General features: G+C 43.3%; 1 protein-coding gene across 2 annotated transcripts; it reads right to left on the bottom strand.

Annotated features, from left to right (window-relative positions):
* Position 1: 1 nt before the first annotated feature.
* On the bottom strand, positions 2 to 10,030 carry stom (stomatin). 2 transcript variants are annotated; one of them, XM_068729818.1, is made up of 8 exons: positions 9,844 to 10,030; positions 9,355 to 9,381; positions 8,827 to 8,936; positions 8,502 to 8,574; positions 4,890 to 4,972; positions 4,525 to 4,728; positions 2,371 to 2,505; positions 2 to 2,272 (listed from the first exon to the last, which is right to left on the bottom strand). In XM_068729818.1, exons 1-8 carry the CDS (start codon positions 9,902 to 9,904, stop codon positions 2,084 to 2,086), a joined length of 882 nt encoding a protein of 293 aa, XP_068585919.1. In that variant the 5' UTR covers positions 9,905 to 10,030; the 3' UTR covers positions 2 to 2,083. The 2 variants fall into 2 exon arrangements, with proteins under 2 accessions (XP_068585919.1, XP_068585927.1); XM_068729826.1 differs by lacking the exon at positions 9,355 to 9,381.
* Positions 10,031 to 11,649: the final 1,619 nt, after the last annotated feature.

The raw sequence follows: 11,649 nt of genomic DNA, 5'->3' as shown, positions 1-11,649 counted from the left end.
CGCTTTTTGATAGTGTCTTTATTTAAAGTCTTTGTATTATGTCAGGATAAAATCAAACATTAGCAAACTAAAATAAATTGTGCAGAAACACAATCATAAATTGTGAATAAAACTTAAAAAAATAAAACTGATTAACATAACATACTACAATGCAATGAGCAGGGTTTCTTCTTAAAGTGAAGCCAAACATAAGAGAAGTGAGCTAAAAGAAAAAGAAGCGCAGTGACAAAGTGGACGAGAATGATGCAACACTACCGAGTGGCTGCTCGGCGATCAGCAGCACGATGTGGTCGTATGTGTGGAACCAGCTTTACTCCAGACTCTTTGCTATCAAGCCGTAGCAAAAATAATACTCTCTCTCTCTGTTGTGGCTTCTCAAACAAACAGGAGTTAAAATGATGGAACAGCTTTTGTATTTTATAAAAACAAATAAACTTACAGCGCTTACTTTAAACCTGAAACCCTGTCTAGTCACAGCAAAACTATAGTAAACTCCTACTTATTCTGTATAGATACACATACATATTAACACTATCGAGTCAGACATACACTAAAGAAACACTCTTCACGTACATTTACACGTTGTCCTTTCTATGTCAAAAGGAGGACAGATGTAACAACTACACGTCAGTTTTAAATGAGATGAATACAAAGAGGTTGAACTATTTGGCTTGTTTACACCTAGAAAGAGCTCATGTGATAAAATACTGTCCCTCGTAGTGCATAGAAACGTGATATTAGGCTGTCAAATGAATCGATGGCAGTAAGTTAAGGCTTTTGGCAGAACGGTTGGCGATAGGCTTCTCCTAAGCAGTGAAACCAGAAGGGAGGGTGGACGAAATAATAGGAACCTACAAAACAGCCGGTAAGTGTTCACTTTAGCCACAGACGACTCTACGGTTATCTGAGGCGTTCCTAACATGTCGTCCACCCTTCTAAATATATTGTATACTATGTATGAATGGAAAGCATACAGAAAACATATACATGTAATATCTCAGCCAAGTTTTATATAATCTGCTACAAAAGTATTGGCAACTGGAGAAAAAGTGTAGTGTGTGTGTGTGTGTGTGTGTGTGTATATATGTATGTAGTGTGTGTGTGTGTGTGTGTGTGTGTGTATATGTATGTAGTGTGTGTGTGTGTGTGTGTGTGTGTGTGTATATATGTATGTAGTGTGTGTGTGTGTGTGTGTGTGTGTGTGTATTATTTGCATGTCACTTTGTCCAAACCCTACTTTCTGAAGGGGCTACTTTAAGATCACTGCTAACCTCTCGTGTAGGTTAGTGTTGTGATCCAGCAAACAAAAAGGCAATCCACCAGGATTACTCCACTGCAGCTTTTGCGAGGATCCATCCAGCGCCTCGCAAAGAGCAGCAGCAGATCTTTATGCCAGCATGCCAGTGTGAATGTAACTCGAGAGTGGAGCAGGTCTAGTACAGTATACTGTACGTCCTGGTACTCATTTCAACCTTCAAGGACAAAATGTATGTTTGGTGCCGAGGCTAGAATGAGTTTTATCCTAAAATTCAGTAAAGAACTGTGGCAGCTAACATTTGGTTGTTATTTGCCAAACGTTCTTGGTGCATGAGGAGCCCCAAACACAACTTCCTAAGCTTCATCTTAGCACTGCTGGTTCAAAGAGACATGCTTAATAGACACAGAGGCCTAAGTGTGTGTGTGTAAGTGATGCATGTTTTGTGTGTGTGTGTGTGTGTGTGTGTGTGTGTGTGTGTGTGTGTGCGCGCATGTGAATGAGGGATGTCCACAGTTAGCGTTTAAGGCCACCGATCAAACTGTGTAGAATTAATATCAGCTGATAACGATCCGTCGCCTGAATAATAAACGTCTGCAAAGCCAACAGAAGATGAATAAAAGGCATTTACAATACAAAACATTAAAATTGAATGTAGCGGCGCCAAAGCTATTCGAGTCAATGGCGCGCCAGAAATGTCGTTTAGTGTTTTTTTTTCCTAAAAATGAACCGGTTAGTTACTGCTCAATGGGTGTCGGCCTATCGAAAGCAAAATGAACCGAAACTGACATCGCTAACGTGAACAGTAGTGTTTCCGAGACTCCCTCCTCAGCGTTTGATGAAGCCCTGCATCATCTCCAGGGGCAGCGGGAAGATGATGGTGGAGTTCTTCTCGGCAGCGATGGTGTTCAGGGTCTGAAGGTAGCGCAGCTGCAGGGCTGACGGAGACTCCGCAATCACCAGAGAGGCCTCCTTCAGCGCCCGCGACGCGTTCATCTCTCCCTCCGCTGCGATCACCTTTGACAAGAAAACAACACACAGGGTGAGGGACGCCTGCCTGCACGAAATCAATACCGGTGTAAATATAGAGAGCAGTTTGAGCAGAACCACCTTACCTTGGCTCTGGCCTCACGGCTGGCCTCCGCCTCAGCCGCCATGGCTCTCTGGAGCTGGAGGGGCAGCTTGACGTCTTTGATCTCCACCCGCTCCACCTTGATCCCCCAGTCGTCTGTGGCGTCATCCAGAGTGGACTGAGGAGACAAACAGCGTTCGACATGTTTGCTAAAGTTTTCCGGAGCCACTGTTGAAATATCTCATTTTGCCAGCATTTGACAAACACTGGCTACATGTCAACACTTTCTTGTGAGATTAGAGGAAAAAAAAAAAGTTATAGATCAAAGACCAAGATCTGCCCAAAACCTGTTCCTCTTTCAAAGCCAACTATCGTGCTCTTTTCCATTTGTCCAGCAGGTGGAGCTCCACCTGAGCGCATGAATTCTCTCCTGCAGACAGAAATTAGCCCACAGCTAAAATTAAATGGAAAACTGCAAGCCTCATCGTACTGCAGTGATTCATTATTTTCACTTTTATGCATTAAGTCTTTCATGCAGATGAGCACCTACGTATTGGGAGCCTTGAAACCATAGAAACAGATTGGTGTCTGTACAGTGGCGTTGTTGGAGAAAGGAGCTTCGTTCTTGTTGTATTTAATTCAAAATCAGACAAAGACTCCTCCTGTGAAAACATTATTTAACGCTCTCTGACTCTGTCTATCAAGACCACTGTGTTTAAATGCTATTCACTGAACGGTGATTCGATCAAGGCTCTTAAAGCAGCAGCAGCAGAATCACTGTTAGTTCACAGCTTCTGCGATTTAAGCAATCATCACTACATTACACTCTCATAGTCGTCTGAACACTGAACCAGACACTTCATCTGTGCGATTACATATTCAAACAGATGTTGACGTCTAAATGGTTTATCAATTCAACCCTGTGCCAGATGATGGCGGCAAACCCCCAGTACAATACACACTATAAGAGGAGGAAGAGGTTTCACCGTGAACTGGGAGTGCTGCTTTGGAGAACCTCCCATTTGACACATAATAAACTTAATAAATAAACTTAACAGGGAGAACGGGGAGCCGGTACAATCCTCCGGGAGAAGTGTCACACACGTCACGTCACACATCAGCTAACTAGAAGAAGAAGAAGCTGGCTCTATATTCTCAGTAAGAACATCATGGCAGAGGAGAAGAGACTGAAGAGGATGTTGATGGAGGGAGGAAGGAAGGAAGGAAGGAAGGAAGGAAGGGAATAAGAGAGTGACAAGAGTAAACCTCAGATGCAAAGTGTTTATGTTGTCCTGGTGTAAGCTGCAGACTGTACATCCCTGCCCGTGTCGTTTATAACTGTGAGCTTATCAGTGTCACATTAGAGCGTTTTACTAACTATGTACATGGAGTGAAGACGCGAGCAGTAATGCAGCATAACTAAAACATTCAGTATTTTAAATTGATTGCTGACAAACCTTCCGACTGTGTGTGCATCAGGAATAAATATTAAATCAGTGACAGAAGCTCGACATAAACTGGAAGTAAAAGTTTCATGAATCAATAAATAATTGAACTCAAATGCAAACTAACAGCTGTGCTCTACACGGAGCCCAGGATTACCTCAGGTTTTCTCAGTTTACAGCGGATACACACTTTAACCGCAGTTTGTTAGTTTAACTGACACCGAGTTCAGGCAGAGTGGCTCCAAGGCAAGGTGCCACTGTAATCCTGCATTCTGTTTTCTCTACCAGCCAGTCAGGAGGCTCACATTATTGCCTATATCTATTTTTACTGACTACGTAATCAGTTTATATGAATACGTTCTACTGTTAATATCTGTATATGAGAGAGAGAGAGAGAGAGAGAGAGAGAGAGAGAGAGAGAGAGAGAGAGATAAAAAAAGTGTTGCTGGGGTTTGGACCTCTTCAGCCTTTGAAGTTGTGTCAGAAACCCTCACTCTGCATCTACTGTTAATGTATTAAAAACAATTCATCAGTGCAGCTTTCCCATAATGATGATTTCTTATCTTTTTCTGCATTCCAATGTTTACGTCAACACAGCTCACAGAGGGTATCCTGAGACGTGTCGAGGAGAGAATGTGGGTGAAGTCAAGGGTCATACAAGAGAGACGGTGTATGGATGTCCATATGACCTCATATGGCAGATTAACTAATATGCTACACGATGCTAACAGCTACCAGCTACTGGACTCTACCTGCATGCTGTGTGCGATTTCTTCCCGGTCGGACAGGATCTCTGCCAGGTTCTTTGTGCCCAGGACGTTCCTCAGGGTGGTCTGGGCCAACAGCCGGGTAGCGGCATCCGCATTAGTGATGTTGGCCACAGCCAGAGTGGCATTCTGGACCCGGTAGTACACCACGCCGTCCACACTCACCGTCACCGAGTCTTTGGTCAGAACCTGAGAGCGGGACGGTGATTCAACACGCACGTTAGGCAATACAAAAAAAAAAAAAAAAAGTGAGAAATTGTTTAGTGATTACAATTAATTTGATGTCCTTTGAACGTCTGCGAGTGTGACAAAGTGTTTGTTTCATGTAATTGGAAGACTGCGAGTCGTACCTCCTGGGGGGGGATGTCGAAGGTGATGGTGCGCATGTCCACATTGATGAAGCTGTCAGTGCACGGCAAGATGAAGAACAGCCCTGCGGAATCACAAGAACGCAAACAGTTTTTAACAAAGACTAAAGCCCCTGTAAACACAATAATGAGGAAGCGTCTTCACAAATGTTTGAAAACACCGGGATGAATGGAATTCTGGCAGGAGGCCAAGTCGAGCTTCTCTTTGTAAGGCTGCAGCTGTGCTGACAGCGAGGCAAAGCTGCAGATACTCGCAGCTTTCATGAGCCGGGTTTCAAGTCGCAAATGATTGAATTAGTGCATTAAACAACACGTGGCATGTGCCTGAGTGGAACAGACATGTGCTAGGTGTGCGATCATTTAGCAAACATTAACGCCACACCGGTAAATAAAAAAAAGACTAGCGGGGGCGGCGCTTCCCGTCAGGATATTGTGTTTTTAAATGGTGAGATCACAGCCATCTGTTCGGGAGCAGGAGAGGAAGACAGCGGCGGGCTCCTCGTGGCGTTCCCGCCGTGACATTTCTAGCATTCTCAACGATTACGGTTCCCGTCAGACGAGAGAGAGGGAGAGAGGAGAGGCCTTGGTCGCCCTCACACGAGAGACTCCTGTAAACCATCTTGGGTTGCAGTGGAAAATTCCACAAGTAAGCTTCCTGGGAAAAAAACCCCGTTTCCAATAAAGACCTCTGTTCATGGCAGAGGGGAAGTGGATACAGATGCAAAATGTTCCACAAACACAGCCTTTTCATATTATGACAAACTATCCCAGCAAGCCTGTTTTAAACTGCAGTAAACATTCAGGGAAGCGCTCCAAGTCACAACTGTATATAAGAGGCGCTGTAGATGGAGAGAGGGAGGCAGATTATGAGCGGGAGGGCGAGGGGCATTACGGGGAACTAAATGCTGATTTCAGCTACGGCACCGGTTCCTCCAGCTCCTCAGGAACGTGAGGTTAGCTGGCGGAGAGCTATTATTACTCCACACTGTCATAAACAGGGGTCCCCTGGCACTCCGAGGAGTCACATTTCAGCATTTTGAGAGGACACTGCCTGGTTTTTTCAGATCCCGTAAAACAAGAAATCAAAGATGAAAAGACAGCCAGTTATGAGATGCATGCAAATTACTCCTCGTGGGAGTCTGTATTTTTTTAAATTTTATTTTCTTTTTTACTTAAACAAATCCACCGCCTCTCAAAACAGAAGTCACATCGCTGAGAATAGAATGATTAAATCACTCAGACCTTGAACAGAAACATAAGCAGCAGCATTAATATGGCTCTGTGGACTGGGAGCCCATCTAAACTTGTGTAGAACTCTGAGATGGAGCTTCTTCTTCTTATTATTATTATTATTATTAGGCCTACATATTTCTCCGTTTTTAATTTGTAGTTGTAATCTAATATAATGTATGTAATGTAATATAATTTGACTTGTCTTTTGTCAGCCTGCCCAGCAGGAAGGGGATGGGTGGGAAATCCCCTTCCCTTCCCTCCCCTTCCCCCTTCCCCCTTCCCCCTCCCCCAGAGTGTGATTCTTCCCATGTTAAGACTTTTCAGCCATTTTAGCAGCCTGGCTCTCGGGATGAAAATGTCCACCAGCAGCTTGACATCTGTGGTTCTGAGTGAAATGTCTCAACTGCTACTGAATGGATGAAGTGAAGTTTAGTGCAGACATTCATGTCTCCCTCTGGTTGAGGCGTAAAGATTCTGGTGATTCCCTGACTGTCTCTCTTGCTCCATCATTAGGTTTTTATTTGCCCAATAGGTCGATTAATGCTCAAACACCTGCAGAACCAATAACATGTTCATTAGTCTCAGCTGTTCTTAGAGTTAAGTGTCAAACTAAGGATGTGTATACGGTCACAGTCTCGTTTTACTCTTTCATGAAATATTACAATACAAGTGCATATTGAAAATACAGACAGTTCCAGAGTTTGGATGCTGTACAAACAATATCTGATGAGCATTGATATGTGAAACAACATTATGTAGGTTTACATGATGTAACATTTAGGGATTACTTGCAGGCACCAACCACTATAATTTGGGCTTTAAAGGTTACACTTTGTGATTTTAGGGCTGTTGACAATCAAGAGTCACAGACAACCAATATTTAGTATCATCCGATATTTGTCGTCGTTATCGGCATCAGCCTTAAAAGCACAGTATCCTTTAGGCTGAAGTGAAAATGTTCTTCCTGAGGAAAAAGCCCCTAAACGTCCTTTCAATAGAAGTTTACCTATTTGGACACTAACACTGCAATTAAACACCGACTATGAGGTTTAAGGGCTGACTTTCAGCTTTACGGGAGATTAGGAGTGTGTATGTTTGTATTTGGTGAAAAGTGTAGGAATCTATTAAAAAAAATAAAAATGAAAGCAAGGCTGTCCAAGTCAAAAGACCTCACTACAACCAATCGCTTGTTTCACCACTGAAGACAGTAGACAAAGAGTCCGTGACACAAGAACTAAATGGCTGCAGTAAAGGCTTAGCAGAGCATTTGCTGGGAAAACGCCAAGCGTCTGCTGACGAATCTGTGTCGGTAAGTCTGTCCCTGGCTGGAGGGGACAGACAGTGAGAGCTGGCAGTAGAATGCGTCTCCTCATCTGTGTCTCGAGTGACCGCTTGTGATTGGATCTCACTACCACTTTGTTTTATATTCAAATAAACACGCAGCCTACCTCAACAACAACAACATGTTGTGTTGTTTTTAAAGCAGCAGGAGACAGCAGTGGTAATATCCTACATTTTATGAACATTAAAGGTCCCAGAGGACCTCCGTTCCACCGACACAGCACTTTTGCCGAACACCGGCAGCGCACAGAGCTTTAGAGCAACAGGGATGAGATCTAGACAAGCATGAAGTAAGCTACAGGCGCAACGTAAACCTCAGCTACACGAGGTGTTGTGGATCACATTTATCGTGTGACACACACACACACACACACGCACACACGCACACACGCACACACGCACACACGCACACACACACACACACACACACACACACACACACACACACACACACACGTCGGTAGAGCAGGAGGTGGTCTGAACAGGGCCTACGTGAATGGACTGTACTGAAGACAACGGACCAACAAGATGAGCAGACTATTTGATCACGTGATCATTTGCTCACTTAGGTTCTGTGACATCAACTTGCCGTGGACACTGAGTGACTGATGCACTGCACCAGATTGGATTTAAAAGTTGATCTGATAAACAAACAGGAGCTCTACACTATCTGCAGCTCTGGCATCCGGCATGTTTTTAAATTGTGGTTTCTGCTGCCTGTAAGCCGCCACTGGTTTAGATCTTAGTCGGTCTGCCTTCAGCGCTAAAAAAAAAGCATCTTAGTGTAACATAATCTGGTGGGGACACACAGACACGTGTTGTCTTTGGACTTACTGTTCTATTATTTTAATTCACCCACTTCATCATTATGATTATTTGTCAAAAACCTCATTGTGTAAATATTTAGTGAACGGACCAATAGCCAACTCTTCACTATCATCACAGTATCGACAGGTATTTGGTCAAAAATATCACAATATTTGATTTGTTGGTGTATGAAAATTAAAAAAAATGACTGACCTGGACCTTTGGCTCCTCCTCGTAAGATGCGCCCCAGGCGAAAGATAATGGCTCGCTCGTACTCCTTCACTATCTGTGCACAGAGACAAACCACAGGCTTGTATATCAGTCTGTTCTTCCTCGTATTTGACATTCTACATGTAGTTAGATATTGAGATATCTAGCTCTGAAGACTGTTAAATATATATACACATAATATAGGGGATGAGTTTCCTGTACAAACCCTACAAAGTAAATGTAATAAAACAGATATAATATAGATATATAATACCAGCTAGGTTTGCTTGTAAAGTGGAAAATGAACTGGAGTTGACCAGCAGCTGACCTTAATGCACATCCATATGGAGATGGGCAGAGTGACCAGCATGAGGAGAATGGAGAGCGAGACCAACAGCCAGCCACACAAGCCGATGTCAGAGTCTGAATTCTCCAACGCTGAGGGGAAAGAAGACAAACACATCCGTGGGAATATCTTAATATACACCCAATCTGACACATCTGCAAACAGCTGTTTAAGAAAAGCAAGTTCATTCAGATGTGAGCTCTTACTAAAAGCACACACTTCTAAACCAATCATGCCCCAGACCAGCTTCCATCCATCTCTAAACACCCGCTTCTTGTAAATGTGTTATGGTTAGTCATGTTTCATGTCACCTCGACCCACACACATACCCCCCCCCCCCCCCCCCCCACACACACACACACACACACACACACACACACACACAGACAGACAGACAGACACACACACACTACTCTTTGGCACTTATTAGCCACATCAGCCGCCCTGCCTGCAGCATTTCACTAGATCAGTCAAAGTGAGATAGGGACATGCGATGAATGAGATCCCTACCTTGAACGTCATGTAAAGTGATGTGACCTACAGACAGAGTGATACGTCAGAACGCCATAGAACGACTCACAGTAACGTTGCAGCAGTGATGCACGGCTGAATAACGGATACATGGTATGAAAACAAGACATGTCAATGAGTGGCCTGGGGTTGTTGCTGATGCTGCGCATCATCACTGACGTTACGTCACTGACATAATCAATACTGATTAGCACGAGGCGTCACCAGCTGAACCCACCCTGTGACGAAGAGTCATTTTGGTTGGTTTCAGCTACTAAGCTAACTAGGCTAGCTGCACAAGCTACAGTGGACGTTAACCCAGCTATCTTCACGGAATAACATTATCAATAAACATAACCCTTAGAAACAAAGCCAATGGCTGCACGACCGTTCACGTTAGGTGTCTGAATTCAACGCTAGTTGTGATGGCCTCTGTGGCCGAGCTGCCCGAAATAGCACATTTAAGAAGAAACGTTAAGCGAGCGTTACCTGATTGACGTTCTCGTCTTCTGGAGTCTTTCATTGCAACTTCTTCGTTGTCGGTATCCATAACATACGACAGATACAATATGTAACGGTGAAGGAACGCTTGTAGCCCTGTGTTTACTGGAGTGACCGTGTCCCTGTGAGCTGCTGCTGAGGGGGGTGGTGCCCTCTTGTTTGGGTTTTTTCCCCTTATGGATGACTTGTAGGTGCAGTGACGCAGAAAGGGAGGCACGTTCTGCAGGCGTTTCCGCCTACAAGAAAGTCGACCAAATTCATACACACAATTAATATTAATGGCCCGTCTTTGCTGCAGAAGCAGTAAAGTCATGCAAAGTCTTAACATTTGTTTTTGAAATGCAGTCTTAAACTATCCTGGTACTGTCACTTTTCTGCCAGAGTGTAGGCTGCATTTCCTAAACATCACGATTCACCAATCAAAAAGCAACAGTTAAGTTAACAGCTTAGTTAACTGGATGATCACGTCCAAAATCTGTGACTGACAATTCAAGCTGCAAATGGGATTGAAAGTACAGTGCAGCCAACACTCTTTACCGGCACTGACACAATGTTCTGGGATGAGGTCAGGGCCTCAGAGGTCCACCCACATACCAGCGGTGCCGTATACTCTGTGGCAGCTGGGATCTAAATTCACCAGCACTTTAAACTGGCTAATATGAGATGGCTATTTATAGGCCACTGTGCAAAATGAGTTAACAGCTGAAAGCAGCTCCCAATACTAACCTTTCAAAACTAACTGTCAGTAGGAAGATTCGACACTCAAGATGTTTATTGTCACTATACAAAGATGAACTGTGTGAAATGCTGTCCGTCAGTGCAAAACAATGCAAATCAGACATGTCTACGGGCACAGGGTGCCTGCCACCTTCAGCCATGCCTGTTTCTATACAGCTGCAGACAAAGTTTGAGAAATAAATACAAATGTCACCAGATAAAGCATATAAGGGGCTCTTTGGTTTGTCACATGACTTGTGGTAAGTAAATAAAAACATCTACAGTGGCTACATAACAAATGGGGAAGAAGAAAAATGAAGATGACCGCTTACATAATGTTGTTGGTGGATAACAAAAGCAAACACACACTTTGACATAAAACAAATAACCGTAAGAGCAGCACAATGAGCACTTTAGTCGTGGGAGAGACAATGGGCATGACCTTTCTTGGAGGTATATGTGTGTTGTTGACATTATCAATTTCAAACTTAAATTTCATTACTATGCCATTTATCTTACTTATTGTGTAATCTATGTGTTTATGAAAAACACAACTCCCCGATTAATTTGAATGTATTTTACAAATTTGAAAAACCTTTAAGAAAATTAGCTTTTTCCTTTTAGTTTCTTTCAACTCATCGTAAATGAACGATGTAGTTGAGAATGAGGGCAGTAAGAAATATTTGGATAGAAATCCAGCTTTATTGACCACTGGTGTCAGTACAGTCTGTATGTGACTGCCCGAGGACCGGTCCATCTGCTGCCTATAGGTCTGTGTGCTGGGCAAAGACTGCCCATGAGCCAGGCCTTTTGTAACATGGTGCTGGACTCATGCCTGCTGGTTGATTTGTTTGTTTATTCAGTTAATCCTCAAGTGATGTGGTTCTTCAGTTCACTTTGTATTGATTTCTTAAGTTTACAGTATTTTCTAATGGAGCTGACGTTGCTGTTACATGAAATGAACTGTGAAGAGTTGCCCTAAATTACAATAAATTATTAGACTGGTGCAAATTGTAAAGAAATGCGTATTTTCAAAAATAAAATAAGCAGCTTACTGTAATTAAAAGCCCTTTAGAT

Source organism: Cebidichthys violaceus, unplaced genomic scaffold, assembly GCF_023349555.1.
Source record: "Cebidichthys violaceus isolate CVI_PGR_0920_01 unplaced genomic scaffold, fCebVio1.0.p SCAF_102, whole genome shotgun sequence".
NCBI classification, from domain to species: domain Eukaryota; kingdom Metazoa; phylum Chordata; class Actinopteri; order Perciformes; family Stichaeidae; genus Cebidichthys; species Cebidichthys violaceus.
This window is presented reverse-complemented; position numbering and strand designations above follow the sequence as displayed.